The sequence below is a fragment of the Diplodia seriata genome (assembly GCF_021436955.1).
Source record: "Diplodia seriata strain FDS-637 chromosome Unknown scaffold_2, whole genome shotgun sequence".
NCBI classification, from domain to species: domain Eukaryota; kingdom Fungi; phylum Ascomycota; class Dothideomycetes; order Botryosphaeriales; family Botryosphaeriaceae; genus Diplodia; species Diplodia seriata.
In genome coordinates this window covers 1518458-1539776 of record NW_027117309.1, presented here as the reverse complement: position 1 = coordinate 1539776, position 21319 = coordinate 1518458, and the positions used below count along the sequence as shown (strand labels likewise).

At 56.4% G+C, this 21319-nt stretch overlaps 8 protein-coding genes across 8 annotated transcripts; 3 read left to right on the top strand and 5 right to left on the bottom strand.

Moving 5' to 3' along the window:
- Nucleotides 1-389: 389 nt before the first annotated feature.
- Nucleotides 390-1334, top strand: SLS55_001836 (uncharacterized protein; the record flags this gene model as incomplete). Its single annotated transcript, XM_066773324.1, has 1 exon — nt 390-1334. The coding sequence occupies one exon, from the start codon at nt 390-392 to the stop codon at nt 1332-1334; it is 945 nt and encodes a 314-aa protein (XP_066635891.1).
- Nucleotides 1335-3564: 2230 nt separating this feature from the next.
- Nucleotides 3565-4428, top strand: SLS55_001835 (uncharacterized protein; the record flags this gene model as incomplete). The annotated part of the gene is made up of 1 exon (XM_066773323.1): nt 3565-4428. The coding sequence occupies one exon, from the start codon at nt 3565-3567 to the stop codon at nt 4426-4428; it is 864 nt and encodes a 287-aa protein (XP_066635890.1).
- A 163-nt stretch (nt 4429-4591) lies between these two features.
- On the bottom strand, nt 4592-5878 carry SLS55_001834 (uncharacterized protein; the record flags this gene model as incomplete). Its single annotated transcript, XM_066773322.1, has 1 exon — nt 4592-5878. One exon carries the CDS (start codon nt 5876-5878, stop codon nt 4592-4594), a length of 1287 nt encoding a protein of 428 aa, XP_066635889.1.
- Nucleotides 5879-6014: 136 nt separating this feature from the next.
- On the bottom strand, nt 6015-8558 carry SLS55_001833 (uncharacterized protein; the record flags this gene model as incomplete). Its single annotated transcript, XM_066773321.1, has 3 exons — nt 6015-6127; nt 6502-8056; nt 8319-8558. 3 exons carry the CDS (start codon nt 8556-8558, stop codon nt 6015-6017), a joined length of 1908 nt encoding a protein of 635 aa, XP_066635888.1.
- Nucleotides 8559-9057: 499 nt separating this feature from the next.
- Nucleotides 9058-11129, bottom strand: SLS55_001832 (uncharacterized protein; the record flags this gene model as incomplete). Its single annotated transcript, XM_066773320.1, has 3 exons — nt 9058-9744; nt 10607-10842; nt 10892-11129. The coding sequence occupies 3 exons, from the start codon at nt 11127-11129 to the stop codon at nt 9058-9060; spliced, it is 1161 nt and encodes a 386-aa protein (XP_066635887.1).
- Nucleotides 11130-12925: 1796 nt separating this feature from the next.
- SLS55_001831 (uncharacterized protein) lies at nt 12926-14362 on the top strand (the record flags this gene model as incomplete). Its single annotated transcript, XM_066773319.1, has 2 exons — nt 12926-13470; nt 13537-14362. 2 exons carry the CDS (start codon nt 12926-12928, stop codon nt 14360-14362), a joined length of 1371 nt encoding a protein of 456 aa, XP_066635886.1.
- A 1454-nt stretch (nt 14363-15816) lies between these two features.
- SLS55_001830 (uncharacterized protein) lies at nt 15817-17335 on the bottom strand (the record flags this gene model as incomplete). Its single annotated transcript, XM_066773318.1, has 2 exons — nt 15817-17046; nt 17327-17335. The coding sequence occupies 2 exons, from the start codon at nt 17333-17335 to the stop codon at nt 15817-15819; spliced, it is 1239 nt and encodes a 412-aa protein (XP_066635885.1).
- A 1249-nt stretch (nt 17336-18584) lies between these two features.
- On the bottom strand, nt 18585-20633 carry SLS55_001829 (uncharacterized protein; the record flags this gene model as incomplete). The annotated part of the gene is made up of 3 exons (XM_066773317.1): nt 18585-19953; nt 20002-20490; nt 20539-20633. The coding sequence occupies 3 exons, from the start codon at nt 20631-20633 to the stop codon at nt 18585-18587; spliced, it is 1953 nt and encodes a 650-aa protein (XP_066635884.1).
- Nucleotides 20634-21319: the final 686 nt, after the last annotated feature.

The window sequence follows — 21319 nt, the reverse complement described above, 5'->3', positions numbered from 1 at the left end:
AAACGGGGGCTCTGCATGCCGACGGCAAAATCAACACCTTTGCAGTCGCCCCTACTGCCAAGAAAAACCTCGTAATCTGATCTGCTATGAGCCGACAATGTTTGATTATCAAGCTGAAGGCATACGCCAAGTGTCGAAGCCCAGGGCTGACCGTGTCCCGATTAAATACTTTCCTTGCAGGCCAACAGAGAGCAAAGTTTCATCGAACTCACGCTGAAGACTACGCACAGCAATCCGTCAGAGCAGCAGTCCGATTGCCTCCCCCTTACCAAGAGACGAATACCCTTTGTCTCTCAACTCCACCTTCCAACCCCGATCGAACGACACCCGATCCTCCCTCATCACTGCGACCGCGACCGACACCCATCACCCCAACCACGCCAGCAACAATGTCCCGCGCCCTCCTCATCACCGGCGCCACGGGAAAACAAGGCGCGTCCGTCATCGACGCCCTCCTCTCCCGCAACCGCCTCCCGCCCAACACAACCATCCTCGCCCTGACCCGCGACCCGCGCTCCCCCTCGGCACAACGCCTCGCCGCGAAGTCGCCCTCGATCAAACTCCTCGAAGGCGACCTCGACGACCCGTCCGCCGTCTTCGCCGCCGCCAAGCGCCAGCTCGGCAACAGCGCGCCGATCTGGGGCGTCTACAGCGTGCAGGTGTCGATGGGCAAGGGGGTGACGCTGGACGGCGAGGTGCGGCAGGGCAAGGGGCTGGTCGACGAGGCGCTCAAGGCGGGCGTGTCGCACTTCGTGTACAGCAGCGTCGAGCGCGGCGGCGAGGCGCGCAGCTGGGACAACCCGACCGACGTGCCGCACTTCCGCACCAAGTGGGAGATCGAGCGGCACCTGCGCGACCGCGCGGGCGAAGGGAAAGAAAGCAAGATGGGCTGGACGGTGCTGCGGCCCGCCATCTTCATGGACAACCTGGCGCCCGGGTTCGCGGGGAAGCTGTTCATGACGTCGCTAAGGGATGTCATGGGGAGCAGGCCGCTGCAGTGGGTCGCGACGAGGGACATTGGCGTGTTTGCGGCCATGGCGTTTGAGGAGCCGGAGAAATGGAATGGCAGGGCTGTGGGGCTGGCGGGCGATATGGTCACTTTTGACCAGCTGGACGGCTTATTTCAGCGCGTGACGGGGAAGCCGGTCGGGACGACGTTTGGACTGCTGGGGAAGGCGCTGAAGCATGGCGTCAAGGAAGTTGGCACTATGCTGGACTTCTTCAAGGATGAGGGCTATAAGGCAGATATTCCGGCGCTGAGGAAGGAGCACCCCGGGATGATGGATTTGGAGACTTGGTTGAGGACGCAGAGCCAGTTTGTGAAGAGGGAGTAGGGAAAGGATTAGAGAAAAGGGGGCCAGCTTTCTAGAAATCTCTTTTAATGCTATATATTCTCACGTCGAAGATGAAGAGTCCTACGGTTGGCCTTTCGTGTTGATACTGACTTCACTTGCTATCATATGGACTGGTTGCGAGCATAAGCCCAATGAGTCTGTGGGGTGTTTTCCTTGGCAGGGGATCTTTGCTGAAGCATTAGTTTGACAGAACAGTAGACCAATCCTCCTTCCTCATCCAATCTTCCAGGGAAGTCATAGGGCAGTCCACACCGAGCTGGTCAGATTTGAATGAGTACAGTCTTCGGAGGGGGCCAATGGACCCATACCTTTCGTATATCCTCAGCCCGCAACAGACTGTGATCGCCACCATCATAGCCCGGCGCTGAGGAATAGAGGAACATGTCTCCAACTTCCCTCCCGAACTCCTTGTCCGGCGATTCGTCGATCATCTGCTGAAGTGAGACCTGTCGATACCGGGCCGGTTTCCCAGTGACCTCACTCCACAGCCGCATATACTCGCTCCAGCTGCACGTGGTCCCTTCGGCCATGTAGCTCCCGCCCGGCGGCAGCTGCGCCACGGCATAGACAAAGCTCCCCATGTCCGCATTGACATCCAAGTGCGGCACAGGCTTCTCCGGCGCCATCGGAAACCTCATCTCGAACGTCCCATCGGCCGCCTAAAACGACCACCGGACATCAGCAAACTCCCCATCCCATCACTCACGCTAGAGCCCCCTCTCACCTTCGAAAAGTACGCCTGCGGCGCGAGCCTGTAGCTCGACACGAAAAAGCCCGTCTGCACACAACTAATCTTGGCCGCCAGCGCCGGCCACCTCTCGGCCACGTAGCGCGGGAAAACCCTCGCCTTCGCATCGAAATGATACAACTCCCGCATCTCCCCTCCGCTGCAGCCCTCCGCGTCGCTCAGCGTGCTCGCCACGAACCCGTTCGCATCCAACGACGCCACCGTCGCGGCCGCCGCGTCCGCCACGTTCCGGCCGCGCCTTTCCTCGACCCTTCCCGCGTGCTCGCGGCGCGAGATGCCCAGCGCGGCCGCCGTCGCGCGGTCGTCCGGCCGGAAGAACGGCTCCCAGTAGTCGGTGACGCTGAAGACGAGGGCGGCGCCGGCGAGCGCGGCCGCGAGCGACGCCGCGTCGTCGAGGTCCGCGCGCACCATCTCCACGCCCCGCGCGGCGAGCGCGAGCGAGCGCGGCGACGACGGGTCGCGCGTCACGCCGCGGATGCGGTACGTGCCGGTGGGATCGCGCAGGAAGCGGGCGGCGACGCTGCCGCCTTGGTTGCCGGTGATGCCGATGATGACGAGGAGTTTGGACATGCTTTGTTTGTATGTCCTTTTTTTTGTTTTTCTCTTTCGGTCTGTTTGTTTGGATGGTGGTGGTGGTGGTGGTGATGATGGCAGTGGTGATGGAGTGATGTTGGTGAAGTTGGCGTGGGCGGGGTGACGTGGTGGGGCTGTTGGTTCACTGCTGTGGCTTGTGTCCCTGCAGCGGGTGAGTAGCCGAAAGAGGAAGGTTGGTTGGGCCGCATGTGCCAAAAGTAGTGTCGGAGAGTAATGAGCTTTGAAAGACGGCGAGGCCAAAAAAAAGCTTCTCCCGGACTGGCGTTGAGAAAATGGGCAAAAAAGCAACTCAGGTCGAGCCTCACAGGTACCACCAGTCTTTACAAACAAGCCCAACTTCCGAAATGGCGCAGGAACCGTAGTATGACGCCAAGCCAGTATCGAACTTGTAAGCTGTTACCATGTGACCTCTTCCATATTAGGTTACCCAACGGATCACAAACCTGTGGGTTTCACACTTCAAGGTTCCGGTGGTGATGTATAGAGCCGGAGCCTGCCCATCACACTAACCGTCCGTAATTGATAGTGAATGGGTTTGCTGTCGACATTCATATATTGGGTAGCAACCTGGCTCCATCGTCAGTGAAATCAGGAGCGTCACCAGCAAAGACCAAGCAGCCATTGCTCTCATGACCTCCCCGGGCAATCATCCACCCCCGCTGCAAGAATCCAAACAGTTTCCACCGAACCAAATGACAACAACCAGACAAACCACTGACAACCCATATAAAACCGCCGCCGGCCGTCTCATTTCCTCCACCCCCTCTCCATCCGAAAACCACCAACCTTTCCTCCATCCCATCCCGCCACTCACCACCCACCACCCACCACCAAAAGAAAGGAAAGAAAAAAAAAACCAAAACCAAAATGCCCCGCTCACCACCACCCCCCAAACAACCGCCCCACCTCACCACCAACCCCGCCTGCCCCCGCTGCGGGCCCCTCCCCGTCCCCACCCACCGCTACAACCCGGCCCGCCCGCGCCTCGACTGCGCCCTGCACTACGACCCGCGCCGGGAGCTAACCCAAATCAAATACGTCGCCCAGAAGCCGTACTGGCCGTCGCGCCCGCGCTGGCTGTACGACGAGGAAAGCGTCGTCGTCTGCGTCGTCGGGACGACGTGCGAAGTCGACGACGACGATGACGACGACGGCGACGGCGACGGCGACGACGAGGACAAGGAAAACGACGAGAAGACGGATCAGCGGGTCAGGGCGGGGTACGGGATATACTTCGGGAGGGGGTCGCGGCGGAACGTCAGGGAGGTGCTGCGGGATGGCGATGGGCCGCGGTTCCTCGACGAGTGCGCGGGTCGGCGGGACAGGAAGAGGGCGTTGAAGGCGGCGGCGCAGATCGCGGGCGCGCGGCGGGCGTTGGAGGTGGTTGGGGAGGGGCTGTTGGCGGAGGAGGTGGACAGGGAGCGGGGGGAGGAGGAGATCAGGGAGGTCATCATTCTGACGAAGCCGGGGTATCTGGTCGATGCGATTACGGAGAGGGTGTTTGTGTGGAAGGACGAGATGGCTGCGAGGGCGCGCAGTGTGGGTATGAGAGGAGGGGGGAATTTCGACAGGGAGCCGCCCTTCTTTCACGAGATATTGCGACTGTACGAGACGGTCGAGGGCGTTGAGCGGTCGGGGAAGGTGGCGGTGAGGTTTTGGGATCGCGAGGAGGAGATCCCGTTTGAGGCGTACGATCTGGCCGGCGAGCTTTGGGAGCAGGCCGCGGAGTAAAAACCATAGCTAATGTGTCTCGAGCTGGAAGTCTGTCAGGTAGATGAAATTGGAAAATGAGTGCATAATGGAGTGTATGGCTCGTCAAATCAACGAGATACCATTCGTGAGATGAAGTGAGTAAGCCTTCTGCTTGACCTCAGCATGTACAGCGGCCAACATCCTACTTTCTCCTGAACAACACATCTGGCGCCATACCCCCATCTGCATCATTCCCACCCTTCTTCCTCTCCTCCGCCAGCGATCGGAAACCCTCAGCAAACTTCTCATTGCCTCCCGGCTCGAACCTCTCCATCACGCTATCCCACGTCGCCTGCATGAAGGCGCTGGCACGCGGGAACATATCCCTCTCATACCTCTCCGCCGCCTTATCCACCGCAGCCACCGTCCCATCCACCCCATCACCACCACCAACCGCCTTGCCAATCTCCCTCGCCAACATCAACGCATCGTGCAACGCCTGGTTGACACCCTCGCCCGCAAACGGCGTCATGAGATGCGCCGCGTCACCAATCGCCGTGATGCCCTTCCGATGCAGCCACCTCGTGCCCACATGCACCATGTACAGATTCCGCGGGATGACCGGCCGGCCCGCCACCTTCAAAACATCCTTGAACTCCTCTGCCCATCCTGCGTACTCCTCCAGCAAACACGCCCTGACCTGCTCCAAATCCGCATGATCGACGACCCCGTTGCGGTCGTGCCACCCCTCGTGCTTGCGCAAGAAGGCGTAAATCTGCACGCCGCGGTCCGTCTGCCGCTGCAGCGCCAGACACCGCTCGTCCGCGCCGAAGGCGAAGTGCGAGCCGTTGCCGGCGAGCCGCGACACCGCCGGGTGGGTTTGGTCGATGTTGTTGGGGAGCCAGAGCTCGTAGCCGGTGAGGCCGGAGTAGAAGGGAGGGACCGTGGTGAGGAGGGCGCGGATCTTGGACCAGGCGCCGTCGGCGCCGACGACCAGGTCGAAGTTGCGTTCGATGACGCTGCTGCTTGTGCTGGTGGTGCTGTTGTCTTCAGAGATGGTGGTGACGTCGAAATAAAGAGTGCCATCCAGCTCTGCCCGCGACAGCTTGTGTCCCCAGCGCACCGTGCCTGGCTGGAGTGAGTCGAGCAGCATGCGACGCAGGTGCGGACGGTCGATTTCCGGGCGCCCGAGATCTTCGCCCGCGTCCATGTCGACGTAGCGTTGGCCCGTCTCGTCACTGATGATGTACGCCTGGCCATCGTAGCGGGCGAGGCGTTGGAACTCGTCCCAGAGGCCGGCCTCGCGTAGGGCGGCTTGTCCCGAGCTCTCATGGAGGTCGAGGCATCCACCAGCAGTGGCGCGGTGTGCGGCCGACGTGTCTTTCTCGAAGATGGTGCTGCTGATGGAGTGCAGTTGGAGGAGGCGGGCAAGACAAAGACCGGCAGGGCCGGCGCCGATGATAGCTATGCGAGGAGTGGACGAGGGCATGGTCGTAGAAATTCTTTGGTTGATCAAATGGGGGTAGACGATAGTGAAAGAGGTCCTCTTGTTGACGGGAAGGACGTGGGTGAAAGGGGAGAATGATGGGCTCTTGGCTCATTTTCCACAGGGTTCGCTGCAGTATTTATGCGCTGAAACTCCTCAGCATCAGAGTGCTTGCATTGTGGAGACCCTGAATGACTGTGCCGGTGCCGATAGTCGTGTTGGTTACGACAGAATAGTTGGTAGAGGGAGTGCCTGAGGTAAGACAGTAATCGTAGAGAGTAGTGATTGGTACGCTGATCTCCGAGTAAGGCAAGCTAGAGTCGACCATATCGTATAGTAAGTTCGGCGATCAGCACTGAAACACCGAGCTTCGGCCTCGGCCATCATTTCTCGGTGTTGGACAAAGTCGCTGTACCTAGCGTGTGCCGAGCTTGGTCGGAAGACGGCTTATTCTTGAACTGGCCAATAGATTGGTTCGGGGAACATAGTGTCCGATAGCGGCATCACATTCGAAAACTCCCAGTCAAATGGATAATTTCCCTACGTCTCCGTTAGTGTACTTGTCCAAGTATAAAGAACGGAAGTCTGTCCGCTTACAATATCGAAACCCAAGTCCCCAAGCTCACTCGTATGTGCGCTTGGCGTGTCATTATGTCCGTTCGCAAGATCTGATCTCCATGTTGCCGCCTGAGCCAGGATTTCCGAGCAGTCTCGAAGCAGTTTCTCCAAGCGTGAGATCAACATTTTCTCATCAGGCTTCTTTCCGTCCGCATCCTCAAGCTGCGCAATGGCAGATGCAAGGAATACATATGCTTTGAAGTTACTCTGTCCTCTGCTTAACCGCTCGCGTACTAGCGTGGCGTAGAAGCGAATGGCCGCGAGCTGCTCTCTGCGTGCGGTCATGCTTGACTCAGTAACGAGAGATGAGAAATCAGACGATTCGTCTTGTTGCCACGTGAGCTCGAGGATAACAAAGCTTGAGGCTTGAAAGAACGTATTATGCAGCATGCCATTGCCTAGAGCCACAAGCTTTTTATAGAACCTTGACCCAAGCACGGGGTGGTTGATATTGAGGATGAGCAGAGAAGCATCCAAGCACATTTTGCGAGAGAAATAGTACGAGGGTGACTCCTTGGCCTTCGCTGCAAATGCCTGGTGCAGTGCAATTAGAAAGCGGTACGTCAAGAACTCGACCAACTTGCACTGGAAGAGCTCGCGCTGTGATGAAGGATTGAAGGAGGTGAGCCGTCTACGCATGTGCTTGGTAAGCTGAGCGCTGAGCTCAAGAGCGGTGGAATAGGACAGGTCGGAACGGAAATGATTCAGATACTTTGCGATTTGCAAGCGGACCGGCAAGCTCTCGAAAAGGATGTTCTGGGCAGAGATTGGTGCTTCCGCAGAGTCTCCTTCCCCAACGGCCGGGATGTGGTCGCGAGAATGCATGTCGAATCCGTACGTGTCGGATGGGGGCTCGCAGTCAAAGTCGTCGGTGGACAACAGAGGCGGCTGGCCCGCATCGATGCTCGCCTGGACAAGAAGCTCGGTCGTGGTGGCCCACACCCTCCTCCGGACCTCAATCTCAACGGGGGAGGATAGCTGAAGTTGGACGGGGTCTCGGTGGAGCCCAATCTGCATGGCTGTACGCAGGAGAGGCCCCGCCGATATCCAGACAAATTCTCCGCCAACAGCATGGGTTTGCCGAGCAAGCATGAGCAGGCAGTGGATCTGGACTCCGATCAGGGTGATGCGTCTGTTTTTGGCAAACGGCGACGAGGCCCACGTGTGGGCAGCAAGAACCCATTGCAGCGAGGCAAAGTACCACGACTCGGTGTTGCCGTCATCCTCGTCGAAACAAGTGCCGAGAGCAAGCACAAGCAAGAGTTTGACAACGGACGCTTCGGGAACGGAATCCGGCGACGACCAGTACTGCTCATACTCCTGCCTGAACGAGGGAACGTGGTGAATTCGATAGACCGTCTCGAACGTCTCGAGGTATTGCTGCAAAAGCTGATCGGCAACAGGCCGTGGAGGGACCTTTTCTCGCAGATCGGCAATGGTGGGCTCGCCAGTAGTAGGGTGCCTCTTGGCCTTACGGGCATGCTGCTTGCACACCTGTAGGAGAGACTTGATCTGCGGGTGACGCGTGGGATCCAGCTCGTCGAATCGAAGCAGTTTGGGCAGCTGGACACGTTAGGGTGTAATGTCGAAGCTGGGTTGGGGTGCTCACACTCTCAACGGTGTTGGTCCAATGGGAAGCGCCAAACAGCTTGCCTTTGTCGCGGGTGGCCTTGGTGGGCAAGTGGGACTGTTCGGCGGGCTGCGACGTGGGCTGGAGCTCTACAGGAAGAGCCCTCACCGAAGCCGGTTCTGTAAGTGCAGGCGAATGCAGGGCGGAAGTGGAGTGTTCGTCTCTAGTTGGCTCAACCCGAGCTTGAGAAGCCACCAATTGCTCCGAGGTTTTGGCCTTGGCCGGGCGGGGCCGGGGGACGGGCGAGCCGTCTTCTGGCACGTAGGTGCAATTGCGGGCCCTCTTGCCGCGGATGCACTTGTTGCAAGGAGCGTTGCGGTCACACTTGATCTTGCGGGCGCGGCAGGCTTCGCAAGCGAGGGCCGGTCTCCGTCGCCGGGTTGGGCCTGGGCGCTCTCGGGCGGGGGACTTCGGCGCGGAGCCCTCTTTGTCCATGGCGCACGGGAAGCACTAGGATCGGGTGACACTGGTCGGTGACAGTGGACTGAGCTTCGTAGCTGAGGGTTGCGAGAGCTGGCGAAGAAGACCGACACGCTGCGCGGGATTTCCATGGCCGAGTCCGTTATCCCCGGAAGGATCTGGGCTCGGCTTGCCATTTCGGCCCCTAAAGTCGCCCTTTCCCCGTCCTTTGTTGCGCAAATGGTCTGAGACGCTCCCCTCACTTTCTTCGTGCACCACTGTTCAGACCTTGTTTTTCCACGCCACACGCGCTGCAACTTGTTGCTGCCTGGAAGAGTGGTTTTTCGGCCTTTTCAATACAAGGAATCGTGATGCAATCACACATAAATCAGAAGATTCTGTATTTCTCTTTGACAATATATCTGTCTAGAACAGTCCGTTGGAGCTATGTGTCTGTAGAGCAAATAAGGAGGTCCGTCAACAACATCGACCCACAGCTAGGGCCTTTTGGACTTTGTTCTGATGGAAGTGATGGCTACGCCGAGTCCAAAGCAGCATTCGCCAGGGAATCCGCAGCACGATTCAGCTCACGCGGAATATGCCAAAACTGAAGCTCGATTCCTCCATCGTCGCCGTACTCCATCTCATCGATACGCTTGTGCAATTGTTCAAGTCTGTCGAAGTGCGCAACCCGTCTTCCGCTCGATCCGTAGCCACCGTTCTCGATCCAGCCCTCAATCCACTGCGACATTGCCTTGACCAGGAAGTCGGAGTCACTGGCGACTTTGATGCGGGAGAGCTTGAAGTCTTGCTTGGTGATGTTGTCGATGACGTCCAGGGAGTGGTGAAGGGCCTCGACCTCGGCACGGGTGCTGGTCTGCGGGAGTGACGCCGGGAGCAGTCCATGCGTGTTGTAACGAGAGTTGGGTCCGACGTAGATGCCATACGATGCTTTGGCGGCAGGTGTGCCGTTGCCACGACAAGCGCCGTCGATGCGGATGACGACGGTATTTTCGTCGCGGTAAGGCTGCGGCTGCCGCATGTTTGTCATCTGCAGTTGAGAAACTTGCTTCTCGTCGTTGTACACAATGAGCTCGGACATCGGGATGGCCGCCGTGCACCAGTCGAGCGCGGGCACAAAAAGCCGGCGGATGGGCTCTCCGAATTCGTCTGTCGCCATGCTGCCAGTCACTCGAATGTCGTGTGAGCCCGAAGATGAAGGCTGGAGAAGAATGGATAGCAAGTGTTGGCTGAGGTAGGTACGGAATAGGTGGGTCGCCCTTGCCGATCAGTGCTCCAGGGAAGCTGCCCCGAACAAACAAGTCAGGCACCACCCAACCGAAATCCGTCGCGGCCGAGCCATCCCACGTGCAAACCTCAACAGAACAGCTCCAAATTGTGTGTGGTCTACGCAACGAAGCTTTGCGTCTTCAGCATCGATGCACAACTCCTCTGCACCGGCACTGTACCAACGAGCATCTTGCTCACATGGAAAGCGGCGGAGATGGGCGGGGACGTCCCTTCCAGATGAGCACCAGTCTTCCGAAAAACAGTAAGCTGCAACTACGAACAAGCGCTCGCAATGCTTTCTCAGCACGGCCGATACATCTCCACATACAATAAAGCTTCGATTTTGACATTGGAGACATTTTAGCAACCGTGCCATTCTTTCGGATCCACGGACTCGCCGCAAACCAGGCCTTGAGTTATACGTTGGTTATGAAAACCACGAGGATGGCGCAATAAGCCGCACTCGCAGCAAACAGCTCGTGCCTCCTTGCCTTCGTCAGCAGTGACATGGCTGCTGCGAACAGAAGTGTGAAGACAATCATCACCCCAATCGCCCCGAAGATATCTCTCGTATCTCCAAGGCTTGCGAGCCGGTACATCCCAACCACCGGTATAATGAGAAGGACGAAAATCACAGCTGTGATGATCAAGCCCACAAACCTCTCTATACGCGACGGATCCAGGTATCGAATGCTCTCATCATTCGTCTTGCGTAAAAGATCAGGCGTGCTAAACCACTTCTAGAGCGTTTGCAAGAATTAGTTACGGTCTGTCGGCAACCCATCTTTACTTACTTTCACAAATGATCGCTTCCTTGACAGGTTCAGTAACCTCGTTTCCACCCATTGGTCGAAACCTGCCCACTCCCGTCCGCTTCTCAGACTGATTAAGTCTTCGCGACATCTGATGTACTGCTCCTCCTTTTTGACAAGCGGCCTGGAGTTCCGGAAGTAGGTACGCACGCTGCGGTAATCCCGGTCAGTAGGGCGCTGAAAAGCAGCTATCTGCTTTGCCTTGATGAGCATTTCGTCTGATGTGTATTAGCATTTGCAAGCCATAGAGACACTGCTTACTCTTACCGTAATGCATGACATTCACCCGAAGCTCCTCCAAAATCTCTTGTCTATGTCGTTCGTTGTCTTGGGCACGTTTTCCGTCTTCAATATCAGTAGCCACCGACTTCAGTCTCACTCTGGTATCTTCGTTTCCAAATTCGATATCATCAATGTCGTCCAGCTCTCTTTCCAGTGCAGCAATCTTGGCTTGTAAGTTCAAAATCAAGCGTGTGTGGACGTAGCTGAATCCTCGATATAGCATGAAGCTTTGCTCGCAGGCTTGAAATGCTGCCAGTTGAGGGTATCCTTCTCGGCAATCATCCACTAACAGAGCCGAGTGAGTAAAGAGTATCGGTCTGTGAGGAGTTGAGCTTGACTCACGCTTTCGGACATCCGTATCAGTGATATCCTCAACCGGTGCTTTGGATGGAGTCGAGCGAAACATGCGTGCCAGCCAGGATCCTAAAATCGCTTAGCTCTCGATTATCATAGCCTTGCACGGCGACCGTACGCTTCATGTGTGCGGAGCCTTGGCTTTCGGCTTCGCTTTCGCTGGAGCTGAAAGCTGATAAGCGTCGCTCTTTCTCTCCTTCCAGCTCGCCTTCTGATCCACACGCTGTCGTCAGATCGGAAGAACGCCTTCGACCATCTTGGACCATCTTGATCTCTTCTGCCATGATGCGATTGTGTCAAACAAGGAAGATGGGATGTCAAAATCAATGCGGCATTGTCAAGTATTTGAAGCTGTCAGGCTGACCGGTAACACTACCGTGCGGGGGCGTCGTGCATATGCAGCTGGGCAAGCTTGCTGACAGGCAATACCACCGCCCCACTCATGATCGGAGTTCGTCCTCCTTCACCCAAGCCCCGTCCCCGTAAAGTGCTCCCTTGGCTGTCTTCAACTGGTACACCCAGCCATACCTGCGCAGCCGCCCGTCGTGCACCGAGACCGTAATCATTCGCAAGGTTCCACCGGCACGCTCTCTCACTCTGACGGTTTGGCCGTTCCGGTATTCGCGCTGGTACTATAATACCGGTAAGTCCAGCCATAGTCCTTTCGTTCGAGAAGCCATGCCGCATTACTTACCTGCCCTGGATTCTCGTTTGGCTGAACATCGCCTCTATACTCGGGAATCTCTCCCTCAGGATAATCGTCTTCCGACCGGTCTGCATCCGCTGGCGGAACATTGGCATGAGGCTGTTCGTTTTCCTACAAAAAAGACGCCGCGTATCAGCTCAATGCCCACAAGGTTCAATGACAGCCTCGCCCATACCATTGTCGACATGATTGCAGTGCTGCTTAAGTCTGCCTGTATGGCGAGGCTATCCGGGCGCCATATATACCCGCCGAATGGGGTACACCGGCTCAGCCACCGGAAGGCAACACTCCAGCCCCTCTGCAGGTTTGCCTTGTGCAGACCACAAGGCTCCCACATCTCCAAGCACGTGAAACAGCTGACTGCTTTGGAATGTTGTTCTGGTGGGAAAGAGTAAGCAGGGCGGGGTCCGGCTGCCGCTCGGCAATCCGGAAGAAGGCTCCTGCACACCATCACCCGCTACGTGGCGCACCAGCGCGGCTGGTTTTTGAGGCTCTGCGGCTGAAAAATTCGAGAGTAAGGCAGCATTTGGAGGGGAGGTGGGGGGCCGAAATGCTATCCCTGATCTGGAAGGTGTCACGGTGTTTGCAAGGGATCCGGGACTCCATCACCCACCAACCAATGTCGGTTGGGGCGCACGCTCGCAGGAAACCACTGGCCGTTAACTTCACTGCGGCGCCATGGCATTATCATAAGCAGTATAGCTTTCACAGAAGCACCGATAGCCCACGCATCCGGTGGCGCGAACATCCGCTCAACAATCAGTCCACCTTCACATTCTCACAGCCTTGGGGGCTGCTTACGTTTGCCAATGGCTGATCAACTGCTCCTGCACTGCGCCTCGAAAGGCTGGATCGGCCCCCAAGCGAGGGGTCAGTGTGCGCAATGCCGCACAGCACGACGTCTATATGACGATGGCGCAGCTAGTGCACTCCAACGCCAATGAGACCACACTGCCAAAATGGATTCCGAGTCACCATTGACTTCTGAGCAACAGATGATGCCACCAACTCCTCCAAGTCTGAGCGAGGTGTCCGATCCACCCGCAACAAACGGAGAGCAAGAGACGATCGAGCTGACAAAGGTGTCATCCAACGATGAGGAATCCAAAGAATTGCAGATGCAGAGGTGGTGGCAAGAGTCGATCACGAAAGTCATGGGAGTGCAGAATGGATACAAGAACGTCTATGTTCTGATGGTGAAGTGGGAGAAGAAATTCGACCAGCTCAGAGTGGATTCGGAAGTTCGTCCAACCACCGCCTTGAGCCACAAACTCCCTACTGACCGCATAATGCAGCTCTCTGACCTCAAACATTGTTTTGAAGACAAGTACGGCTTTGTTACTAAAACTTTCGAACTGAGGCAGCACCGAAATCCGCAGATGCAGTTGATGAATGCCATTTCCGGCTTCATCGTCGAAAACGACGATCCACAAAACCTATTGATCGTTTATTACGCCGGACATGGTATCTTTCACGAGGACGGTAAGAGGCTGGAGATTGCTGGGTAAGGAGCCTTCAGCAACAAGCTCTTGATCCATGTACGATACGCTAATTGGCCGCCTGAGATTAGTTCCGACAGCCTCGAGGGGGGCGTCCTATCCAAGGTGTTCTGGAATGAAGTGCAGAACCTCTTCATCGAGCACACAGTCGGCGATGTCCTCGCAATCATGGACTGCTGCTTCGCGAGCAACCTCATGTCGCGGGGCAGCCGCAAGGTCAACAGCCGAGCCTTCGAGATGTTCGCCGCCAGCACCATCGACAAGATCACCGAGAGCCCCGGCGCCAAATCCTTCACCCGCGCCCTGATCCGTTGCCTCACCGAGCTGGCCGAACGGCCGTCGGACGGAGACGGCTCGTTCGATACGCATGAGCTGTCCCAGACCATCAACCAGGTTCGCACGGCCACCCCCTGTCAGCTTTGGGGGGTCCTGAAAGGAAATCGACGCCACATCCGGCTCACGCCGCTCAAGGCGAGGGAGGAACAGGAGAAGCAAGGGCCTCAGGAGCAGCCTTGGACTTTCGACCCACCGGGCGGGCTGCTGTCCTTGCAGTTCATCCTCGGCGAGAAGGAGCTGGCCAAGGATACGATCAGAAACCTCACGCGCCAGCTGCCGGACGTCTTCAAAGACAACAAGGTCCGCCTGCGCAACATCCGCTGGCTGGACTTTGAGCGGCCGAAGATGTTCCCGAGGGTCACCGGCATCCTGATGCAGGGAGTGAGGATGAATCGGAAGAGGAAAGCCTCGTCGACCCCGGTAGAGGACTCAGACGGCGCTTTGGCGGATACCAGGAAGCGAAGATCCCTTGGCTCGTCATCTTTGCGCATGCCTTTCTTCAAAAGGATGCAGTCGTCGGACCAGGACATCCCAACCTCTGGCGATGATTCTGCGGTATAGTGTGATGTCGGTTCATATGGATCGAGTTTTGCGGCTCTATATTGGGTTCGACGACATATAATACGACACATCGGATCCTGAAAGTCTGGGACTGGGTGCCGTTCTTTGAGTTTTCGCAATGGTATGCAGGCCACTTAACGGCTGATCTAAGAGAGCGAACACGTCGTAGGTAGAAAAGCCTGTAACAGGGCCTTTCTTACAAGCGTGGCGTTAGCCGAACCTGCCCGTACCACTCTCCGCGACCGGTGGTGATGTCTCGGTAGGGAAATTGTACTGCAGAGCTCGATAATCCCTTTGACAAACCGTACATGGGCGGGAAGTGGATTGCTGATAAAGTCATTCAGATGGCTAGGGATGAAGGATGCTCCGGCGAGTCTCAAATACTGAGCAGGCGGCATGTGTCGCCCGAGGGTCCACCAAGCTCAAGCCATGCCGGCCCGTTAGCTGATAGCAGCTGCACATCTGGACCCTCTCCCAAGGAAGGCAGCTCCACGGTTGGACCATCTGATGAGAACGCCACGCAAGCTATCGACGTCCCAGTGTCGAAGCCCTAGCTTTATATCAACGACCTGGCTTCTCTTGTGGCCTCACAGATTGATTTTGGCGCTTTGGACAAGATCTCGGTGCAAAAAGGAAAGTGCTTTAGTATCGAGCCTCTACTGAGGTCCTTTGGTCTCAAATTGGGTCAGGAAGGCTCCTGAAGTTGCACTCTGGTTCCATGATCTTTACGAATCACTACCGTCGGTCAGGAGGCGGATATGCGGCCGATTTAGTTAACAATTTTTTTTCCCTTCAATGCTGACGTATCAATTGTAGATTGATATCCAACGCATACAAAGACTGCATGGCTGCGGCAGACGGCAGCCCGCCGCCCTTCCGTGCAGACCCAGTGGACACAGACTTTGCGGATCAATACGCCAAGAGAAATACCGAGATGCCAAATGCGTTAAGGTATCGGGAGTTCTTGATACATACAAGTGCTTTTAAATGAAAAGCATGGAAGATTCGACATTGTTCCCGGGAGTGTTTTCCCAGTTTCTTTCTGGTCATTTTAGCTAAGCCATTATACTGCTCACATCAATCTCACGAGGACAAAGAGGTTGAGAGCTCGGTCGACGATATCGGTGGAGCGGAGCTGCCTTATAAAATAATTCTACATAGTAGAATTATTTTATAAGGCAACCCTGCACGCCGCCGACCAAACCAAACCCCGCCCGACTTCGCGCTCCATCGCACCGACACCAGCATCATGGCTGCCACAATAGGTGTTCATTGGCTTCTAGCGGAACATCTCAGATATTTATTTTTCCATGTGAGCCTTGACTCAATTGGGGCAATCGATGTTATGTGTACACGCCTTTGCAAAAACTCACTCATCTGTTATCTATATGCTGACGCTATAGAACCTAATGAGGCCAGCTATCACCGCTCCCCCTACGTCCATTTGCGGTGATTCATGCCTTCACGAATCCTCTGAGCTTCCCAATCAACGGCCTCGCCACCCTGACCGGCAACAAAATCTCCGCATCCGTACCTACCCTTGACTGCGGGTAAAACCACGTCGGCGTCGACCAGCCCAAGTACGCAACGACCCACACGTACCCGAAGAGCCGCCTCACCCCCGCATTTCTGAAGCCCGTCTTCCCCACCAGCGCCGCCTGGACTGCGTCCTCGACCATGATTCCCAGCGCCTGCAGCGGGAAGAAGACGAGGCCGCCCGACTCTTCGCTCGGCACGCCCATGCCGCGGACGCAGACGTGGTGGATGATGCCGGATATGATGAAGACGATGAAGATGCGCGTATACCGCGAAAGCAGCGTGCCGCGTGGGATGCGCAAGATTTTGTCGGACACGAAGTCGGCGTGGGTGGTGAGGCCGCGGCGGAGGCACTGATGCCAGACATTTCCCCAGCAGCGACGGATGGTGTAGGCGTCCTTGATGGAGCCGAAGAGCGGCAGTCGGTCTTGTGGCGAGCTGAGGCCGGTGGCAACGAGGGCGATGGCGACGGTGTTGGAGACGATGATGATCAGGAGGAAGCCGCTGAACCAGTAGAAGAGGCTTCCGGCGACGCGGAAGATGATGTCGTCCCGCGATAGGGTGTGGAGGTCAAAGAGGGTCTGCTTCCGGGCGGTTATCATGGATGTGGGCGGGGCGGGGCCGGAGATCATGGCATCCAGGGCGAGGTAGGCGACAAATGTTGTGCATATCCTCTCCTGAAGAAACTGAGACCGGGTCAGTGACGTGGTGGCCGGAACGTTCTTCACCTGCCACACTGTCCCGATGCGGCGCAGATTGAGAAGAAGCACGATGGCCTTGTAGGCTCGGTGGATGATGTTCTTTCCCGGAATAGCGGCTGAGCTCAGTCGAGTGATGAAGATGATGTCCGAGGCGCTCATGAGTTGGACGGGAACGGAAGCAGCAACGAATCCCCTCCAGTGGGGGTTGCTGCACCATTGAAAGAAAGCATCCTGAAGCAGGCACGTCAAGGCGAATAAGGCAATGACAGCGGCGAGGCGGATGAGGGTGGCATGGCTCGGAGCAAGCAAGACGGTGGCTGCGTAGACGGCCAGGAACGCGATCTCGGTGGTGCCAAAGGCCAATGCGCCGTGGGCAAGCAGGAGAGGGGCGAAAGGCATGGCGACGAGTGGGGTGAGGTTGAAGTTGTCCTCGGCCTTTTGAACGGCCTGATATCAGGTTGGTGACGATCGCACGGAGCAGCGCTAGCCGAGAGCACGCCGTCGTTGCCTGGGGGGATCGGCCGGGTTGGCGGCTCGGGCGGGAAGTAGCGCCGTGAAGAGAGAGGCCGGCAATTGGAGGATGGGAGACGAGAGACTGAATGGGTTTTTATGTATCGGCCAATTGTGGGCCCCGGATGCAGGGCAGGAAGCGGCTAGTGACCGTTGGCAGGAACAAGGTTGCCGCGATGCATCGGGCAGTCGCGTCTGCCCCGTTTCACCATGACACAAAACACATTTCTCCTTTGAGTTTGGGGCATCGTCAAAGCTCCAAACGGCCCCCAGGCCCCATCTGTGGCACAGCAAGCTCATCTCCCTAGCTCCACCTCCTACTTTCCGGTTGTCCCGGGACCCGTATCTCTGTAACCGTCCTCCAAGGCAGCAGTAATATAGACCTGAAGAATACTTAATAGAAACATCATCCAGTATCGGCCCTTTATATTTGGCCCCCACGTTCAGACCAGATACGACATGCTCGGTGATCACCGGCGTGAGAACCTTGGCGTCTCCACGCTCTATCATCATAGGTCCCGTGGCTCCGAATCTGAAGGAGAAAGGATATGCCCCTGACCCTTTTTGACACATCCCTGGAATGCTCAAACTTCCAGATGCACATGCACGTCCCAATGCAGCATGAAAAGCTCACCGGGAAGCAGATATCCATAAACTTGACTTGGTGGACACAGTGTGGCAGGCGGAGAGCGGCATGAAAAACTAGGAGCGTGACGGTTGTTGCCAAGTGATTACAAAGCAGCAAGTTGATTTTCGCTCTTGCCCACGGGCACTACCACGGTCTTCGTGGCAGAGTGGTAAAAAGCTTAAGAATATTGATCCCAAAAGAACAGGCTAACTTCACAAGATCTAGGCGAAAACAAAAGAGATTCAAAGAGACACTCCACCGGGAAAAACCTTGCCAGCTCCTTATGGACAGGGTCAGTCTTGGGTTTTTTTCTACGTGAAGCCGCTCCCCCATGACAAATGGGGTCGGGGACAGGCTGCGTAGTTTTTCTGTCCATGTTCGAACTGCATGTCCATTTTCGAAGAAAAAACAACGATGAGTGGACCAGGCCCGGTTCGAACAGTGGTGACGACGATGAAGTAATAGCCAACTTCACCTGCACTGAGCTCCTTAAGGACCCACTTTGCAGATCATTTCCCTTCTATGGCATTCAACTTGCCTGACCAATGCCTTACGACTTTTTTCGTCGAACTCTTTGTTACCGCTTGTTTTCCCATGGGAACAGCCGATTTTACATACAATAAGCATGTTTAAGCGAACTGATGGTAAGACGGTCAACTGAACAAAATTAACGAGTGAAAGATATACATTGATCTCTCCATCTATTTCATAAGAACGTTTTAGTGATAGTGTCGTTAGAAACCCCAAACTCCAAAAAGGTATAAGGAAAAAGAGTGGTTCAAGCCTCGAACCGCCTCAATATTTACAGGAGAAAAGAGAAACGTAACTTCATGTACATGTACTTATTTTATTCCTCGACCTCACCACTCCTGAACATCGCACTGCCCCCCAAACTCCTCTTCCTCGCCGTTGTCGCCGTCAACTGCGCCGTGCCCTTCCGATCGGATATGACCTTGATGGACGCAGGCTTCTTGGTGCTGCGCGCACCAAAAGTCCACTTACCACCACCAGCATACACTCCAGTGATGCCGCTTGCCGTGAAGCCCGTGCCCGCTGCGGTGCCAAACTGCAGAGTGAGCTTGGGGCCGGCCGGGGTGGTGGTCTGGTCCCACAGGACATTGGTGTGGGCGGCGACGTTGAGGGTACCGCCCTGCTGTGTCGTCCACGTGAACGCGTCGATGACGACCGTGTCGGCGAGCGAGCCGTCGGTGGTGATGGTGGCGTTGGCGCTGCTGCTAAGCTCCTTGGTGCCGCCGCCGTTGTTGGTGGTAGTGATAGTGCACTGGAAGACGCGCTTGACCTGCGGCGTGGCCGTGGCTTGAGCTGGCGCTGTGAAGCTGAGGGAAGCGGCGGTGACCTGGGAAGGTGCGAGAGAGACGCTGGGCCCTTCGACTTGGGTCCAGCTGAAGGCAATGTTGGACGCGGCGTTACCCGAGTCGTCTTTGGCGGCCAGCGTGGCGAGGGCGCCGGGGATGGTGGTGACGGCGGTGCCGACGTTCACCTTAGGCGTCAGGGCCGTGCCGCCCGCGGCGGTGGTTGAAGGCTTGGGGGCGGCGCAGGCTGCCGGGCTGGGGGCGGTTGCGCCCGGCCAAGGGTCGAGCTGACCGAACTTGAAGTTGTCTTGGGAGATGCCGTTGGCCAGGTTGTTGAAGACAGCGTAGTTGTACGCCGGGGGCTTGATGCCGGGCACGAGGGGCTCGGGGAAGATCCACTCCGTCACCGGCTGGACGTATTGGCCGGCGAGGATGCCGTTGGTAGTGTTTTTGATGCCTGCTGCGGTGATGATGCGGTATTCCCTGGTGTACGTGGTGGCGACAGTCGAATCCGCACGCCAGGTGAACTTGTTGCGCACGTCACCGGCCTTCAGGCTGGCACTGCCGACGAGGCGGTTGGTCTCATCACCGGTACAGGGATCAACATCGATGGCATTGATCGTCACCGCTGCGTTCGCGTTGTTGGAATCAGACGTGTACCCGATGAATCTCGTGTCTCCGAACTCGTTGTTCGCGGCAACGCCGGTGGTGGGATCGACTACACCAATAATGGCGTCCTCCATCCGGATGTAGACAGGCTGGCCCTTGCTGCCATCCGTAGTGATCTGCACGTTGGCAGCAACGATGGCATAAGCGTAGACGGTACCGCCGACAGTGATACCGGACCATTGCACGTAATCGCCAGGAATGAAAGGTGCCATAACCAGCGGGTCAATAGCGGCACTGAAGTATGTTAGCCGCGCGCTTCTCTGTAATCAGACGTAGACTTACAAAGTAGATGCACCAGGATTGGTAGAGCCAGGACGGTTGGTGAGTGGGCACAGACTATCGGTGTTGGACCTGGGAATGCACATGGGGAAGCCGGAGAAAGCAGTGATGCTTGGGTTCTCGTCGTCGGCTGTGAAGGCAGGGTTGTCGGTGTATCCGTTTGAGTAGACGGCGTTGGGGTCGTTGATGACGACAGTGGGGCCACCGACGAGCTTGAACGAGTTGCTTCCAATATTGACTGATTCAATGATTCCAGTGCCTGCATTCAACAGACTCTGTGAAATCTGAATTTGGGCCGCAATCGGAACACCGTTCACAATGTTGCCAGTGACGGCGACCTCATAACCACTCAGCTTGCCATTTCCGGCAACGTCTTTCCACGGAATCCATGCGGCAGGGAACTGGACAATCATGTTCTTCGGGACTGTAACAGCATAGCCATTGACGCTGATGGAGCCACCCGAGTTTGTGTCTGTTCCACTAGCCGACGCTCTGATATTTGATTAGCATAGGATTTCCGCGGTATGCGAAGTTACTTACGAGTCCATAAGACCATCCAGTGCAAAAGACTCGACGGCGGCATAAGCCACACTGGCCCAAGAGAGGGCAGCGAGAGAAGCAACGAGAAGGCGCATGGTGGCTGATACGGCCTTCGCAAAGGAGACTTGGAAACGAGAGTGTGGTGGAGAGGCTTGTTGGGCAATAGCCATTTCGAGCTTCCATGCCGGAATTTTTATACATCTGCTCGCCGGCAGCGAATCCATGCTGGTTCCCTGGGGTGACAGGGCTGTGGTAATCCAGACGTGTTCGAGACGCCACGCCAATCCCTGGTACGCATGAGCGGGATGTTCACGACTGCGGGAGTGGTCACTAGCTTACCGGCATCTTCCACGCCCTGTAAGAAGTGGCCCTTCCTGATGCTCATAGGGCTTCGGCTTGAAAGTTTAAACGTGCCACATGGACAGTACTGATTCAGTGTTATACAACTCTCATATGGAGTGAAGGAATGATTTCATAATGCATTGTCCTACGGAATGGAGGAGTCTCCGATCAACAGCCTGATTCGATGAGCGAGGCTGAGCGATCTGTACCATCGAAATAGAACGCTACGAGCCATTTTCTCCGCACGATCAGGACCTTAGACTCGTGGCGAGTTAGACCCGGGGTGCAGCTGAAGGTCGGTGGCTTCAGCCGTAGCCACGGTGGCTGGACCATAGGAAGAGCCAAGACATTTAGCGAAGACAGCGGCGAAGCCGTAGCTATGCTGGACGTTGGGCTCGTTCCCGGCTCATGCCATGGACCCTGTTCCTGGAGAGCCTTG